General features: G+C 35.2%; 4 protein-coding genes across 8 annotated transcripts; 1 reads left to right on the top strand and 3 right to left on the bottom strand.

Annotated features, from left to right (window-relative positions):
• Positions 1-1,952: 1,952 nt before the first annotated feature.
• LOC130506030 (40S ribosomal protein S3a-2-like) lies at positions 1,953-3,493 on the bottom strand. Its single transcript, XM_057000634.1, has 6 exons — positions 3,332-3,493; positions 3,116-3,221; positions 2,878-3,015; positions 2,617-2,802; positions 2,304-2,504; positions 1,953-2,215 (listed from the first exon to the last, which is right to left on the bottom strand). Exons 1-6 carry the CDS (start codon positions 3,388-3,390, stop codon positions 2,120-2,122), a joined length of 786 nt encoding a protein of 261 aa, XP_056856614.1. The 5' UTR covers positions 3,391-3,493; the 3' UTR covers positions 1,953-2,119.
• Positions 3,494-3,869: 376 nt separating this feature from the next.
• LOC130506029 (squalene synthase 1-like) lies at positions 3,870-6,673 on the bottom strand. Of its 3 annotated transcripts, none has more exons than XM_057000631.1 (14): positions 6,550-6,673; positions 6,186-6,475; positions 6,065-6,107; positions 5,892-5,981; positions 5,726-5,801; positions 5,510-5,579; positions 5,260-5,409; positions 5,054-5,158; positions 4,820-4,966; positions 4,654-4,729; positions 4,484-4,572; positions 4,311-4,402; positions 4,172-4,214; positions 3,870-4,081 (listed from the first exon to the last, which is right to left on the bottom strand). In XM_057000631.1, the coding sequence occupies exons 2-14, from the start codon at positions 6,378-6,380 to the stop codon at positions 4,001-4,003; spliced, it is 1,257 nt and encodes a 418-aa protein (XP_056856611.1). In that variant the 5' UTR covers positions 6,381-6,475; positions 6,550-6,673; the 3' UTR covers positions 3,870-4,000. The 3 variants fall into 3 exon arrangements, with proteins under 3 accessions (XP_056856611.1, XP_056856612.1, XP_056856613.1); XM_057000632.1 differs by having other exon boundaries at positions 6,186-6,488; positions 6,550-6,632; XM_057000633.1 differs by having other exon boundaries at positions 6,186-6,388; positions 6,550-6,632.
• A 2,263-nt stretch (positions 6,674-8,936) lies between these two features.
• Positions 8,937-12,130, top strand: LOC130506031 (BEL1-like homeodomain protein 6). Of its 3 annotated transcripts, none has more exons than XM_057000637.1 (5): positions 8,937-9,416; positions 9,735-10,443; positions 10,709-11,073; positions 11,248-11,308; positions 11,391-12,130. In XM_057000637.1, the coding sequence occupies exons 2-5, from the start codon at positions 9,793-9,795 to the stop codon at positions 11,910-11,912; spliced, it is 1,599 nt and encodes a 532-aa protein (XP_056856617.1). In that variant the 5' UTR covers positions 8,937-9,416; positions 9,735-9,792; the 3' UTR covers positions 11,913-12,130. The 3 variants fall into 3 exon arrangements, with proteins under 3 accessions (XP_056856617.1, XP_056856616.1, XP_056856615.1); XM_057000636.1 differs by having other exon boundaries at positions 9,682-10,443; XM_057000635.1 differs by having other exon boundaries at positions 8,937-10,443.
• Positions 12,131-12,241: 111 nt separating this feature from the next.
• Positions 12,242-13,233, bottom strand: LOC130506032 (protein CASPARIAN STRIP INTEGRITY FACTOR 2-like). Its single transcript, XM_057000638.1, has 3 exons — positions 12,998-13,233; positions 12,703-12,749; positions 12,242-12,560 (listed from the first exon to the last, which is right to left on the bottom strand). The coding sequence occupies exons 1-3, from the start codon at positions 13,077-13,079 to the stop codon at positions 12,441-12,443; spliced, it is 249 nt and encodes an 82-aa protein (XP_056856618.1). The 5' UTR covers positions 13,080-13,233; the 3' UTR covers positions 12,242-12,440.
• Between the last annotated feature and the right edge of the window lie 433 nt (positions 13,234-13,666).

The raw sequence follows: 13,666 nt of genomic DNA, 5'->3' as shown, positions 1-13,666 counted from the left end.
ATTCTTTATAGCTTCTCCCCTTAGACTTGCCTTTAGAGCTCTAGCTTCTGTCCACAGCTCCATTGACTCTTTCTTTCATACATACATACATATAAAATCTTTCAAGTTTCAATTATCACTTGACATATTTTTACTCTTGAACTATTACAACGACTTCAACAACTATAAACATCATAACTAAACAGGAAAAAGTAGCTACAAGCTAAACTTTGTGGTCTACAAAACCTTCTGCGCATGCAAACTTTAGAGAAGTTATAAAGCTGAGAAGAGTAGAGAGGTATGCTCATCATAATTCTTTACCTGATAAAAACGAAGAAGAGCTCAGAGAAGGCGAAGAAACAGAGGAGTAGAGAGATATGGACAAAGTAAGAGGGCACTGAAATTAAACGATGATTCTTGAAGGGGTTAAAAGGTAAAATAAATACTTTATGTTTTGTGTTTTGTGCTTCCAATTCCTAAAGTTAAAGCTCTTTTTTTCTCATTTCTTTTCCCCTAACTTATTTTTTCTTAATAGTTTCTAGTTTGTGTTTTTTAAAAAAAAAGAAGTTTCTAGTTTGTGGAATATTACAAAATCTTATTTCATGAATGATCCTACATTAGTATTTTAGAATGGGAGAATCAATGCTTTTTACGTTTTCTTTATTTGCCTCTTCATTTTGGTGTAAAATAATCTGTCCTTTTTTCTTAGTTTCATCATTTTTTGTTATAGAAATGTTTTTTTTTTGTTATAGAAATGTTAGTTTTGGTTGCTGCTTTATTTGTTTATCTGCTCACACAAGTTATAGGATTTATAGTTAACATATTTTGTTTATAAAAGCCAAACACAGTAATGTTTTACTTTTTATTATTGTCCATACGTCAAGATTCTTGTTTTTTTTTGTTGCCTTCATATTCTCTAGACCTAATCAATGAGTTCGCTACGTGTATGTCTGGCTTGGGCTTATCTTTCGTCAGAAATTGATAAGTCAGGTCTGTTTCACATATTATTCAATATACAATTTGATTGATTTTTCTAATATCTTTTTGTTTTGTTATTATTGTGAAAGGTTTATATCATGCCTCTTGTCGATGGCTATTTAGCTTCCTAGTCTTGTCAAAAGGGTTGACCATTTCTTCTTGTGAAATGCTGAAAAGTCTTACGATGGTGAATTTGTTATTCAAGACTAGTGTTATAAAAGTCACCGACTCACCGGTTATGTATACCGTCCGATCTTTCCCGAGATAAATATGGGAAGGTCAAGGTGACTCCCTTTAGCCTCTTAGCCTTAAACACATTTTTACGTTTAAGTAATACATGCATTCATTATAAAAAAAAAGATCTTAGTAGTACAAAAACGTTCTTTACTTTTTGTTTTCACCAAAGGATTCATTGATACATTCATAACCATGGGATATATACAAGGGTGGTAACGTTCTTTTACTTTAAGAAACAGAAATAATAAAATTTTGCAATTTGTAGTGTGACAAACGAAGTTTACGCCATTGTATAGTGAAAGTTCCCATGCAGTCCCGAAAGGCCATATACAAAGCCAAGCCGCCCAACCCTTGCCGTTCTGCTGTAAAAAAATTAAAATATATAAATTCAAAGCAAATACTCAAATTCAAATTCGATTCAAACACTTAATTTTCTCAGCATAAAAACAGAATAAATAAAGTTCAACAAAACGAGAAGTGTAATGGGGAAGGTGCAGACCATCATTGGAATGGAGTTTCATCAAAGCACCACTATATACAAAACAATAAATTTATGTATAAGAAAAGCAAGGTAGATATGAGAAAGAACTGTGAACGAGGGAGAACCCAAAATAATACTAACAATTAGCAAATAGTAGGGCAATAGCAAATTAAATTTCAGTGTATTTTGAAAAAAGAAAATCATTTTAAAATCGTAAGATCATCATATAGTATCTATTGGATAACTTATTTTCTCCAGAACAAAATTTGACAGTTAATAATAGAAATGAGGTACTTAATATAAAAAACAGGATAAACAAGAATAATAATCCATCAAAAACGAGTCCAAACACAGTCACACTGAAGTGGAAGTTCTCTTATGAAAGAACTCCACATCAATGGCTACATAACGGAGAAAAAAAGAAAGAAACAAATCTATAATCCTCTAAGCTCCGATGATTTCGGTTGGTTCCTCAGCCACTGTTTCATCTGGCCTGTCTACTTTCACACCAACATCCTCTGCTGTGTAGTCACCATGAACCTAACAAGACCAAAACCAAAGTTCAACTCGATTGTCTGAATGGCTAGACTAAGACAGATGTTGAAGACAAAAACTAGTTACAACTCACCTCCATGAGCTTGCCGAGGTCAAACTTGGGAGCCTTGAGGATCTTGACTTTACGGATGAACACGTTCTGCAACGGGTAGATGTTTTGAGTCGCCTTCTCAATCTCTTTTCCAATGGCCTCAGGGATGAACTTAGCCACAAGCTCCTTAAGGTCACAAGACGAAGCCTCCTTGACCATAATCTCACTCATCTTCCTGCGGATCTAATCAACGATCCAACAAAAATAAAAAAAAGCATATGTCAAACGTCAGAGACTTGTACTACGCATATGTTTTTAAAAATATATGCTAAGATGTGTTGTTATTATTATTAACCTGGCGGACTTGGCTGGATTGAGCATAACAAGTACGCTTGACCTGGTTAGCACGCCTCTTGGTGAAACCAATGCAGAACAGCCTCAAGGTGTAACTGTCAGTGGTCTTCACATCTACATGAGCTTCAATCAGTGTCTGCCACTTCTTCACCAATGACCTCAGCTTGTCAGTTGTGAAATCCATACCCTACAATACCAGAGTGTTTCTACATTTTTATTCAAACTACTTGCAAAAGCAAAAAGCCTTGTCTTTGAAACATACCCAGAACTGGGTCAAGACATTCCTGCCCTGGACATCTTCAGCTCTGAGACGGATCTTCCTGTAAGAGTGGTCCTCATCCTTGTTGAGATCAGCAAGAGACACCTCGAAAACTCTGTGTTTCAACCCCTCAGATGCAATCTGAAATCACCCAAACCACACTATTATATATCACCAATGAAACCAACCAAAAGCTAATTACTTTCTCCACAAGTAAGCTATAGATTAAAAGTAAATTTACCTTGGTACCCTGAGTTCTGGAAACAAGTGTCTTTCCGACATTTCTGTGAGTGAAGTTAGAGGGAGCCTTGATGTCATACCAATCCTTCTTGGAGAAAGGATCAACACTGCCCATCACCATCATATCATATTATTATCATATTAAAAAAAAGAAGAGGTTTTTTCACTTCAATATGAAACCTAAATGTTGAATGTGGGGGGGAAACGTGTTACTTACATCTTCTTCTTCCCTCCTTTACGACCCTTTGAGATCCTCTTGTTCTTCCCGACAGCCATGGTTTGGTGATCTTCAGAAGCTGCTGCTGACGAACGAGCAACAGCTGAGGAGATGAAGAAGATGAGCGGCTTCGACAATTCAGAGAGAAAGCCCTAGTTACTTTTGCATTCAGGTTTTTATATATCTTAGGGGTTTGTTGGGCTCAGATATAAACTTATAGCTACTGGATTTGATATTGAAGCCCAATGGGCCTTAAGATGAAGAAACGGCTTCAATAACAGTGAAAGTCCTAATTGTCATATAAAAATTATATATGAGGTTTTATATAGCTTACTGGATTTGATTTGCAAAGTCTTCTTTAAACTTAATTCACATTTGACTGATGCAGTTTCCAAGAGTGTTAATTGATTTAAGAGCTCCAGGCCTAGTTGTTGAATAAGAAGAGATAATAAGCTTTCAGAAGTTTTTTTTTTTTTTGCAACATTTACTTTGAAGAGATTTAATTAAACGGTACAACCGTACAAGACAAAGAAGGCAGTAACTAAAAATAGAATCCATGGTTTAAGACCAAACCAAGTTTAATCTCTCTCTCTTTTGTTAGGGAAACAATCTTGAATATGAGATTCAGCTCTAAGAAGAAAAGAGTAAAAGACTGAACCAACAAACAAATCACTGCTCATCATCACTGACCACTCCGTTTGCTCTGAGATATGCAAAGACTATAGCCAGTAGAATCATAAGCATTACAATCTGCATTTTTTTTGTTATCAAGTAGAGAATGAGGATGATGAATTACTTAAATGTATCTATTAAAACAAAGAGAGATACTGTTCAACTTACATAAAGATTGTTTGATTGTCCTTTGTCATTAACATAAGACTTTCTGAAAGGCAAAGAGACATATAGATATCAATCATAAAGATTGTTTGATCTATATATCAAAGATTATCTGAAACAATAAGAAGATGAGAGTCTGTACCTCTTATGAAGAACACCATTGTCTCTGCAGAGCTGCTGAACGTCTTCTAGTTGTTTTAGTGTCTTACTAGCATTTGGATCCTTCTTGTCAACCTTTTATGGTAAAACATATTCTTCTTTTAATAAGGACAGATCAGAGTTATAGGAAAAAAAAAAGAGGAAGAGATGAGATACCTTTGTTTTAAGCATGCAAGAAAAATCATAGAAGGCACCATAGACATCAGCCATTGTCTTTGTGCGATCAATCACTTTAGCAGTAAGACCTTAACAAAAAAAAGAAAGTTGTTAAACAACAACATGCTTGTAACACGTTCTCAAAGCTCAACACAGTAAAAACATCTTACCTCGCCTCAATTTCACAACGCCTCTAAACACTTGCACATTGTTATAGCATAATGCAAGTGTTCCAATGGCCATGATCTGATCAAAAAGAAACACATCCAAACAAAGAGATATATCAACTTCCATGGCGTTTGATATCAATGCAGTGTTTTTAGATAGTTTTCAGACCTGAGGGATAGCACAGAACCGAAATATGGAAGGATCACGCAACGAAGCCATGAATTTCAGGCAATCTTCGATATGCGTCAAAGCATTACTGACCATTTCATTCAAGCACTGCACTGAACTATTTGAGTTCTTCTCGTACTTTAAGTCCTACATTGTCAATAATAATAAAAAAGAGAAGAGCATTGTTAGAAACTAGTCAAATGTGAGTAAGATCAGAGCTTGAGAGATATGTACCTCGAGCTTGGCAGCATATTTGCCCCATATCTTGCGAGGCCAAAACATGCGGGACTTTGGTATTTCATTAATGTCCTCAAGATAATCTCTTATAATGTTTGTTTTCTGCAAATATGACGACCAGTTTTTCCCAAATTATTCAAAGATATAAAAGATTTGAGGAGTAAACACATTCTACACTTGATATAATACATTTGTTGTTGTACCTGAAGAAATAAACCCATAGAGTTGGAGATATGCTCCCAGTCTGGGGTCAAAACTTCTGATCCGGAAGCTAGGAAGAGTTTAGACAGACCCAAACCCACAAGTCCAGCAACATAGTGGCAGTACTCATCATAGTCATCAACAGTCTCTACCTAAGCATCATTACACACAAAAAAAAAAAGATCATTTCTTCACGCTAATATAAGTAATAATAGAACACAAACAGATATGTTTAATGTTACAATTACAGACCTCCTGGCAGATAAACTTGGCCATTCCTGCACCCATTCTTTTAGTTATTTCCTCAATAGCCTCTTGATACCTTCATTTACAAACAAAGGTATTGGTTTATATATATATAACAATTACTAGTATTTCCCATAAAGTTTCAACAAATCAAAAAGGTCTAAAACAAAAAAAAAAACAGAAGGGCATAGAGGAAAATAGTAGAGAACTAAGTAAACTAACCCTTTTTCAAGTTCCACAAAAGCTGCAGAAACATAGTGAAATTGGTCCATTAGAACCTTGTACTCCTTCGTACCACCTAAAGGTTGAATCCATAAGTTAAGAATATGGATGGTAAATACATATAGAAAGATGGAGAGATGTAAAGAGAGTGTTCAAAAAAACTTGCATGAATAGTGCCAGTCAATATCATATATGTGGCGGTGGAAGGCTATCAGGATGGGCAGCTTTTCATCAGTTGGTATGCTAGTGTCATCCTCTGCAGTACACAACACAAGAATGATGAACACATTGCAAAAGACAGAAGCTTTTTGCTTATTTTAGAGAGAGAGAGACACTAACCAACAGTATCAAGAGCTCGAAGAACCAAGTAGAACACACACACCTACACCAAATGCAATTGCATAAGACATATTACTCACAAAATTATACACAGAGAGATAGAGAGAGAGAAGAAACGTACAGCGTTACGAAGCTGGGTGCCAAGTTGCTGAATAACGAGAGAGAAGCTTCGAGAGACCTTGTGGAGCATAGAGTAGCAGAAAGCCCAGTGAGGCTCAGGTGGGATCTGCTTCTCTGCTTTCTCCATCGCTCGTTTCATCTTCAAGAGCGGATATATATCATCAGGGTATCTCAGAAACGTCCCCAAGCTCCCCATTTTTTTTTTCTGAAATTCGATTCAGAAACAGAGCTCCCCTGTTAATGGAATCACTGACAACCAACAATGCCTTCTTTTTTTTTTCTTTTTTTTTTCTGCGACAACACACTTTGAATTGAACCAAACACAATCAGTTTAAGAAATTGCGAAGGATGAATCCAATCCTCACCTTCGATGTGGTTCGATCTGATTCCGCCAGCGAGTAATTCTAAATTCAGGATTTTTTTCTTCAAGCTTTTGTTTATTCATTCATCGATGAAAACAAAGGGTCACGTTATTTTATTTATTTTAAAAAACAAATTAAGGTTAAGTTACCTTTTACTACAAGATAAGCGTTTATTACAAGTTGGTTAAATTTTATTACAAGTTAAGGCAAAAGAGAATTAAGTAAAACTAGTGGATAACATCGATTTGATTTACTGGGCCAAAAGGCCCAAAACTGAGAAACGCTGACACGGCAAACGAACGATGACGTGGCAAAATGATTGGTTTTAGTTACGTATCCCCCCTACAGTTTAAATGTAACTACCTCTCTCTGTTTTTGCCGCCTTGGTAACTAACTAACTAATCAAACAATTCGAAATGGCGACGAAGAAGAGATGATTCCGGGGAACGGGTGTAAGAAACTGGATATACAGAGGGTGAGGAAACTCGGGAAAAGAGTAATGGCTAAGGTCTTAATTACCTCAAGAGGTCTCCGTGTTCTTTCACTTGAAACCTGGTTGCGTTGTCGCGCGGTTAGCATGGTCTCTGTCTGATGCTAACTCAGTGAAGTTCATAACTATGGTTCTTGAGTTAGCATTGAATTCAAATGGAGAAGCTGATGTTGTTGAATATATCTATCATAGATTTTAGCAGTGACTCATAACCAATAATTTTTTTTTGTTTGGTGGTGGTTGTCTTTGTAAGCATTGACGAATCCGTGAATTTTGTTGCTTGCTTTCTTGATCAGCCGTTCTCGTTGGGAACGTTGGTTTTAGACTTTTGTTCTCTTGACGTAGAGAGTTTGGTGAATTCTCAACATGGGAATGTAAGTGTACTATCATTAATTGGGCTTACAGGCCGATATATTCCAAAGACTGGATGTGAGTTGGCCTTAAGTACTGAGCAATGCATGTTGTTATCCTTAGTAGTGTTAAGCGCAAGTACTTTTGGTGTATATAACCGATAATACGCTCTACTGTTGAAATCCCATTGAAGAGATGGTTGTTACTCTTCTGATAAAAATAATCTTTTGATTTTAAACAAAATGCTATAGTTTTACTTTACCAAATGATTATAGCATGTTTTAAGTTTTTTCCTTATGAAAATAATTAAACTGTAGAATGACAACAATAAGAGAAAAAAGCTTGGGGGGGACATTACAGCTCTCTTGGCCCAACAAGATCTCTCGCTTCGTATCCACCAGTAGATTCTCTCTCTCTCTCTTTTCAGACAAGTCCATTGTTTGTATTATTATTACCTCATCTCTGATTCTGACCCTCTCGCTGCACCATCTGTCCCAGGTCAGACAACTTTTCCTCTATTTCTATCTACCCTACTATTTTATGTTTCTTCATAAATTTACCTTCAACTTCCTATCTCTTTCCAAGACATCCAACCTCTCTGTGTTTATGTTGATGCTCGCAAGTCCCACAACCCCATATCTCCATGGAACTAACTATTTTGTCGGTTCTAGTCAGTAATGTCATTTAGCTGGTTTCCATGAAAAAATCAGCTAAAGATATTTTAGTTTTTACCAAGTTAGGATATAGAGTATATAGACTTCTGTCAAACAAGAAAGTGAATGCTAAAACTAGAAAACATTTGAAAGAAAAGGTACCTATCCACAAATACCTACAAAGTGTTCATAGGAAAAGACAAAACTCAGTGGGCAAAACGGGGCACTTATGGTGTTTACAACCAAAAAAATAAAACAAGAATAGTTGTGTTTGTTATTTCTTTGGGACCCTTGTTTCTTTGATAGTTGTATGCAACTATATCGCCTCTGGAGTCTGGACTAACATAGTCCACAAATGTACTTGATCAAAAAAAAATATCTGTATATATAAAAAAGGAGATAATATAAAGACATGGAAGAAGAACCATAGATAGCTTACTTAAAAAGCAAAGTAGCTAATGCTAAAAATACCTAATATGCTGCATTAGTCTTTCAGTGACAAAAAGTCTTTTATCTTCTAAAATTCATATACGCATATGTATGAATTTAAAGTTTAAACTCTAGTTATGATATAACAATGACATAACACTAATACTAAATGAGATCATTAAATTATAAACTATTTTGGCAAGAATACATTTTACCTAATTTTATAGTTTGTGTTGGAAAGGTATGTGATAGTTTTAGAATTTATTATTTTTAACATAGATAAATTGCAATTCAAAAACCAAAATTAGAGACTAAAGTTTTTTCCTAAGTTTTGAAGAAACGACAACATCTTCGTTTTTAATACTTTTCAGCTTAAATAAAGAAAATAAAATTTCAGAATGTAATCGTATGGTGGATATTGTTTCAACTTTTAATCAATAGACAAAAAGAGATAAGATATGGGATTAGGAGAAACATGAGCACAGGGGTTTAGGTCGACCAACTAGTTGTTAAGGATAGAAACACCTTAACCAGACATTTATAACATTTTCGCTACAATTTTCTTCTCTTTACCAATGATTTGACTCCAAGAATCAACAAGCAAGTTCAAGCACCAACCAGATTATAGCTTTCTGAAGCAAGATTCTTAACAAACCAGAGTCTTTATTTGATAGCTTTTCCACTTTATTTTTCACTAAATAAGAAATAAAAAGTTTTATTTTCTTTCTTTCTTCTGTGAGAGTGAGAGAATGATATGGGTCTTTCACGTGTGGCACTAAAATGAGATGATGAATTCAAATTATATATCACTATAAGAAAAGAAAAGGCGTAAACAAAATCTTTCACATTTTATAATTTTTGGGATCATCATTTTCATTTTCATTTTAAAAAAATTTCTGTCTAAGTTTTGGTTTGTCTTCTTCAACAAAGTAGTAGTTGATATCCAGGTGATTTTCCTAATCTATCTTTATTTCTCTTTCAACTCCTTTTTTTTGGTGTTCTCTGGATTATGCTTACATCTCCATTATTGCATGCATAGTCATCACAAGATGATCAAATTTTACATCATTTTTAGTTATACTCAGCACCCTGCCCTGTTTCAATTATTTTTCTAATCTGCCATTAATTTCAGTCATTTCTTCTATTACAAAGTTCTTGTAACAAGATGAAATTTTGTAAAGGATCTGTTTTGATGAATGATGAAAAACTTAGGTTTGTGTCTGATCTGAAGCTTTCAGACTGCTGCTTCTATGACCTGATCACAGGACAAAGGACTATGGAACTCAACTGATCCAAGAAACACACTGAATTGCTACATTTTCGATGGAGAATTATCAGGAAGCTAGGTTTCCTCCCGGAAACGCAATGATCCACATGAACCCTACAGTTTCTTACTCCGAGGAAGTAGCCGGTAGAGAAAGCACTGAAGCTAACAATGTCTCAGCCTCACAAGAGAGGCAAGTATATTCAAGATTTGGTGGAGTTTCACAAATGCAGGACATTCAAGATTTCGGTTCTTGGAGAGATCAAGCGAGTGACAGGAGCGGTTTCCACCTGATGAGCCCTATTGCAGTCCCTACAGGAGTTCATCAGACTGGTCAGGGATTGTCCCTTAGCCTCGGTTCACAGATTCTCCCTGCTATTCACCAAATGAACCATCAGAGAATGGTGCCAAGAGAGGAGCATTGTAGAGGCAATGAGTATGCAACACAGAGCTTTCCGAATGTGGATGTTGTGAGAACAATTCCAAACTCAAAGTATCTCAAGGCAGCTCAACAGCTTCTAGATGAAGCTGTTAATGTAAAGAAATCTTTGAAGCAGTTTCAGCCAGAGGGAGATAAGAACAAAGAAAACCCTCAAGAACCGGATCAAAACCCTCAAGACTCAAGCACGAATCCTCCCGCTGAGATCTCTCAATCAGAGAAACAAGAAATGCATAACAAGTTGACAAAACTCTTGTCAATGTTGGATGAGGTAATGCCAATGAAACCTCTCATATTTTATCATACAGTAGCTACTTGATAGGCTTCGTTTAATTGCTTTTGCATTTATAATAGAATATTTTTTTCAAATTAATTCATCAGTTTAATATATTAAATGCAAACATTGAATTTATTATAGAAAATGTTTAGTCAAAAATAAATGCAAAAGCATGAATTAACAAGCCCATCCATAATGTTGCATCATTTGGTGTATAATCTAATCATATTGTATTTGTTGTATTTGATTTTGGTATAAGGTGGATAGAAGATATAAGCAATATTACCAGCAGATGCAGATAGTTGTATCCTCCTTCGATGTGATAGCAGGTTATGGAGCCGCTAAGCCATACACAGCACTCGCTCTTCAAACCATTTCACGCCATTTCCGAAGCCTAAGAGATGCAATATCAGGACAAATCATTGTGACACGAAAATGCCTTGGGGAACAAGATGGTTCAGATGGGAAAGGAGTTGGGGTCATAAGCCGGCTTAAGTACGTTGATCAACATTTAAGACAACAAAGAGGTTTCATGCAACCTCAGGCTTGGAGGCCTCAACGTGGTCTACCTGAAAACTCTGTTTTGATTCTCCGTGCTTGGCTCTTTGAACATTTTCTTCACCCGTAAGTATCTTTCGGACTTTTTAAGAATATAAGCTCAACTCCTATGGAATATAAATAATATATAAGTGATTTGCACCGATCCATAATAGGCTATTGGTTTTGAGTTCGAAATCCATGAAACTTCATATAATTTTTTTTGTAAATAACACTGTTACTGTTTGGAAACATGTATAGTTACCCGAAGGATTCTGACAAGATCATGCTAGCAAGACAAACAGGGTTGAGCCGGGGTCAGGTACTAAATGCTTTACTTGACGATTGTTCATAACTCTTTATAATTTTATTTCTTTATTGATTGATGTGCACGTTTGTAATAGGTCTCAAACTGGTTTATAAATGCGCGTGTGCGTTTATGGAAGCCAATGGTGGAAGAAATATATAAGGAGGAATTCACAGAGAATGATTCCAACTCGTCCTCTGAAAATACACCAAAAATGTCTGAGGTACGTCCTATTGTTGCTGATGATGAAGATCCAGCTCAAGAGTTTCCACAAGACCGGACAAAACCGGATCATGAACATGGTTATGGTGTGGAAACTTGTGGCATCGTCCAGGGCGGTCATCAAATGGATGGTGGGAGGTTTATGACGGTTGAGCCTTCATATCATGTGGCTGAGATTTCAAGATTTGGTGGTGGTGGTGTGTCTTTAACTCTAGGACTTCAAAATTCTCAAGGGCGTGAAAATGTTGTAGCTATGTCTAGTGAGGCGTACAACAGCTTTCCAGGGGTTGGTATTTATGGAAATGTCATCCCTGGAGCTGAGATGGAGTATGTAAACCCTGAGAGTCGCCAGAACCGGATAACTTCTTCACAGTTGGTACATGATTTTGTAGCTTGAAGAATAAAGCAACGGAGAGGAATAAAGAGGAGTATGTGTGCATGCGTGAATGTTATGATCAGACTCAATTCTCTAGTGGAAGATTTGGTCAGAGAAAAAAATATTCAGAAATAATTGTATAAAGAAAACATTCTTTTGTGTAAGAAAATGTACAACAATCACAATCATGAGTTTTGAATTTGAACTTAGTGGAAGCTTTAAAAAAACAGTTGAAAATACTTCTTGATTTATTTCTTTAGTTGTAAATAATAATAGCTCACTAATAATGCCTTATCATCCAATAATTGCAATATTGCATGATAACCAAACCATATAATGTTGTGATAAAGTGATATAAATTTTCACCAAACTCACACTCCTATGAACAAAGACTGTATTATCGTTTACAAGATAACATATCATCAAATTCTTATGATAACTAGGACATGTTGAAACTTATTGAAATGTTAGTCTTTAGTTATATATTCATTATACATCTCATAAAGTCTGGCATCTATATACAGTCAATCCATCATATGAATCATGTGATCAGTTGGGAATAAGCTTGGAAGGAGGCCTGACAAGCTTTGGTGTAGGACTGAACTGACCATAGTCTCTTGAATTCATCCTCAGAATTCTCTCATGTTCATGTATCCTTCTTTCCACCAACTGTCCACATATAGAACATTTTATTTTATTCACCAACATATTATTTTAGTTACTAAAATCATGTGATGATTATTTCTCAAAAATCATATCATTCTGATTTACATCTATTTTTATGAATTAAAAATTTAAAACGACGACTAACCTCCTGATGAATATCATCTTGGCTATAGATTAGAATGGATGGTCGGCCTACAAAAAATTGATGAGATTTGTTTGTTTTCAATATCCAAGATTAAATACTCCAAATAATGCTAAGTAACATAATGTCATAACATATCTAAAAATTAACCATCAAGTGTTTACAAACGCACATGTGCAGCACATGTAATAATCTTATTTTCTAAAAGCTGAACAAGTAATAGGCACAAGAAGTTAAGGAGAAAGGCTTCAATCAAAGGATAGATAGATAGAGAGCGAGGGAGAGGTAAGGAAAAAACCTGCGGAAGAGAAAGCAAACATTGTAGCTGAAACAAGAAGAAAGACGAAACCTAGTTTCTTCACAAATTGTAATAAATACATCTTCTTCAACTCTTATCTATGAGAAAAAGCAAGTTAATGAAAGTGTTTGATGTGCTTTTAAACTATATCTTGTTGATTTAGATACGTACGCCTTATATCAGAGAGAAACCCATGCATCTGGTTTGTCACTAACTCACTATATATAATCTCTAAGGAAATACCACCATTACAAGTTACTCCGCTTTTAAATAAACAAAACTAACTTTTACGTACCTTTAGAGATTAGTTTGTGTGTTTCTAATAAGTCTGCATTAACTATAAAAGAATAAAAATAGCACTATAGTTTTGATTTATAAATCATCTAATTAATGAAAATATCTCATAATGCTTTCTAGGTTATAAATATTAATTGTTCATGAAAATGGTGGGATTAGAGAAAAAGTCCCAAAAGTTAAAAGGTAGCCACTTTCCTGTTGTTGGCCACAATAAGTCTAAAGAAGTTAGTAGCTTGATTATTTAATATGAATGGGTTCCACTTTTTTTTAGAAAAGAAACGATTATAACTTTCACAAATTCGTAATGAAATAGAATCCTTGAAAATAAAAATGTATATATATATGCAATCAAACTTAAATGGATTGTTAATT

The sequence above is a fragment of the Raphanus sativus genome, unplaced genomic scaffold, assembly GCF_000801105.2.
Source record: "Raphanus sativus cultivar WK10039 unplaced genomic scaffold, ASM80110v3 Scaffold2823, whole genome shotgun sequence".
NCBI classification, from domain to species: domain Eukaryota; kingdom Viridiplantae; phylum Streptophyta; class Magnoliopsida; order Brassicales; family Brassicaceae; genus Raphanus; species Raphanus sativus.
This window is presented reverse-complemented; position numbering and strand designations above follow the sequence as displayed.

What these genes read in the sequence shown, in the direction of transcription:
- LOC130506030 (XM_057000634.1), bottom strand. Translation starts at nt 3,390, where the DNA reads ATGGCTGTCGGGAAGAACAAGAGGATCTCAAAGGGTCGTAAAGGAGGG. An exon ending in CCAGAACTCAGGGTACCAAG is followed by an intron (nt 3,016 to 3,115) that starts GTAAATTTACTT and finishes GGGTGATTTCAG; the next exon opens with ATTGCATCTGAGGGGTTGAA. An exon ending in AATCCAGCCAAGTCCGCCAG is followed by an intron (nt 2,505 to 2,616) that starts GTTAATAATAAT and finishes ATCGTTGATTAG; the next exon opens with ATCCGCAGGAAGATGAGTGA.
- LOC130506029 (XM_057000631.1), bottom strand. Translation starts at nt 6,380, where the DNA reads ATGGGGAGCTTGGGGACGTTTCTGAGATACCCTGATGATATATATCCG. An exon ending in AATATGCTGCCAAGCTCGAG is followed by an intron (nt 4,967 to 5,053) that starts GTACATATCTCT and finishes TTGACAATGTAG; the next exon opens with GACTTAAAGTACGAGAAGAA. An exon ending in AATGGTGTTCTTCATAAGAG is followed by an intron (nt 4,215 to 4,310) that starts GTACAGACTCTC and finishes TTTGCCTTTCAG; the next exon opens with AAAGTCTTATGTTAATGACA.
- LOC130506031 (XM_057000637.1), top strand. Translation starts at nt 9,793, where the DNA reads ATGGAGAATTATCAGGAAGCTAGGTTTCCTCCCGGAAACGCAATGATC. An exon ending in TCTTGTCAATGTTGGATGAG is followed by an intron (nt 10,444 to 10,708) that starts GTAATGCCAATG and finishes TTTTGGTATAAG; the next exon opens with GTGGATAGAAGATATAAGCA. An exon ending in TTTGAACATTTTCTTCACCC is followed by an intron (nt 11,074 to 11,247) that starts GTAAGTATCTTT and finishes AAACATGTATAG; the next exon opens with TTACCCGAAGGATTCTGACA.
- LOC130506032 (XM_057000638.1), bottom strand. Translation starts at nt 13,079, where the DNA reads ATGTATTTATTACAATTTGTGAAGAAACTAGGTTTCGTCTTTCTTCTT. An exon ending in GTTTGCTTTCTCTTCCGCAG is followed by an intron (nt 12,750 to 12,997) that starts GTTTTTTCCTTA and finishes AATTTTTTGTAG; the next exon opens with GCCGACCATCCATTCTAATC. An exon ending in AAGATGATATTCATCAGGAG is followed by an intron (nt 12,561 to 12,702) that starts GTTAGTCGTCGT and finishes ATATGTGGACAG; the next exon opens with TTGGTGGAAAGAAGGATACA.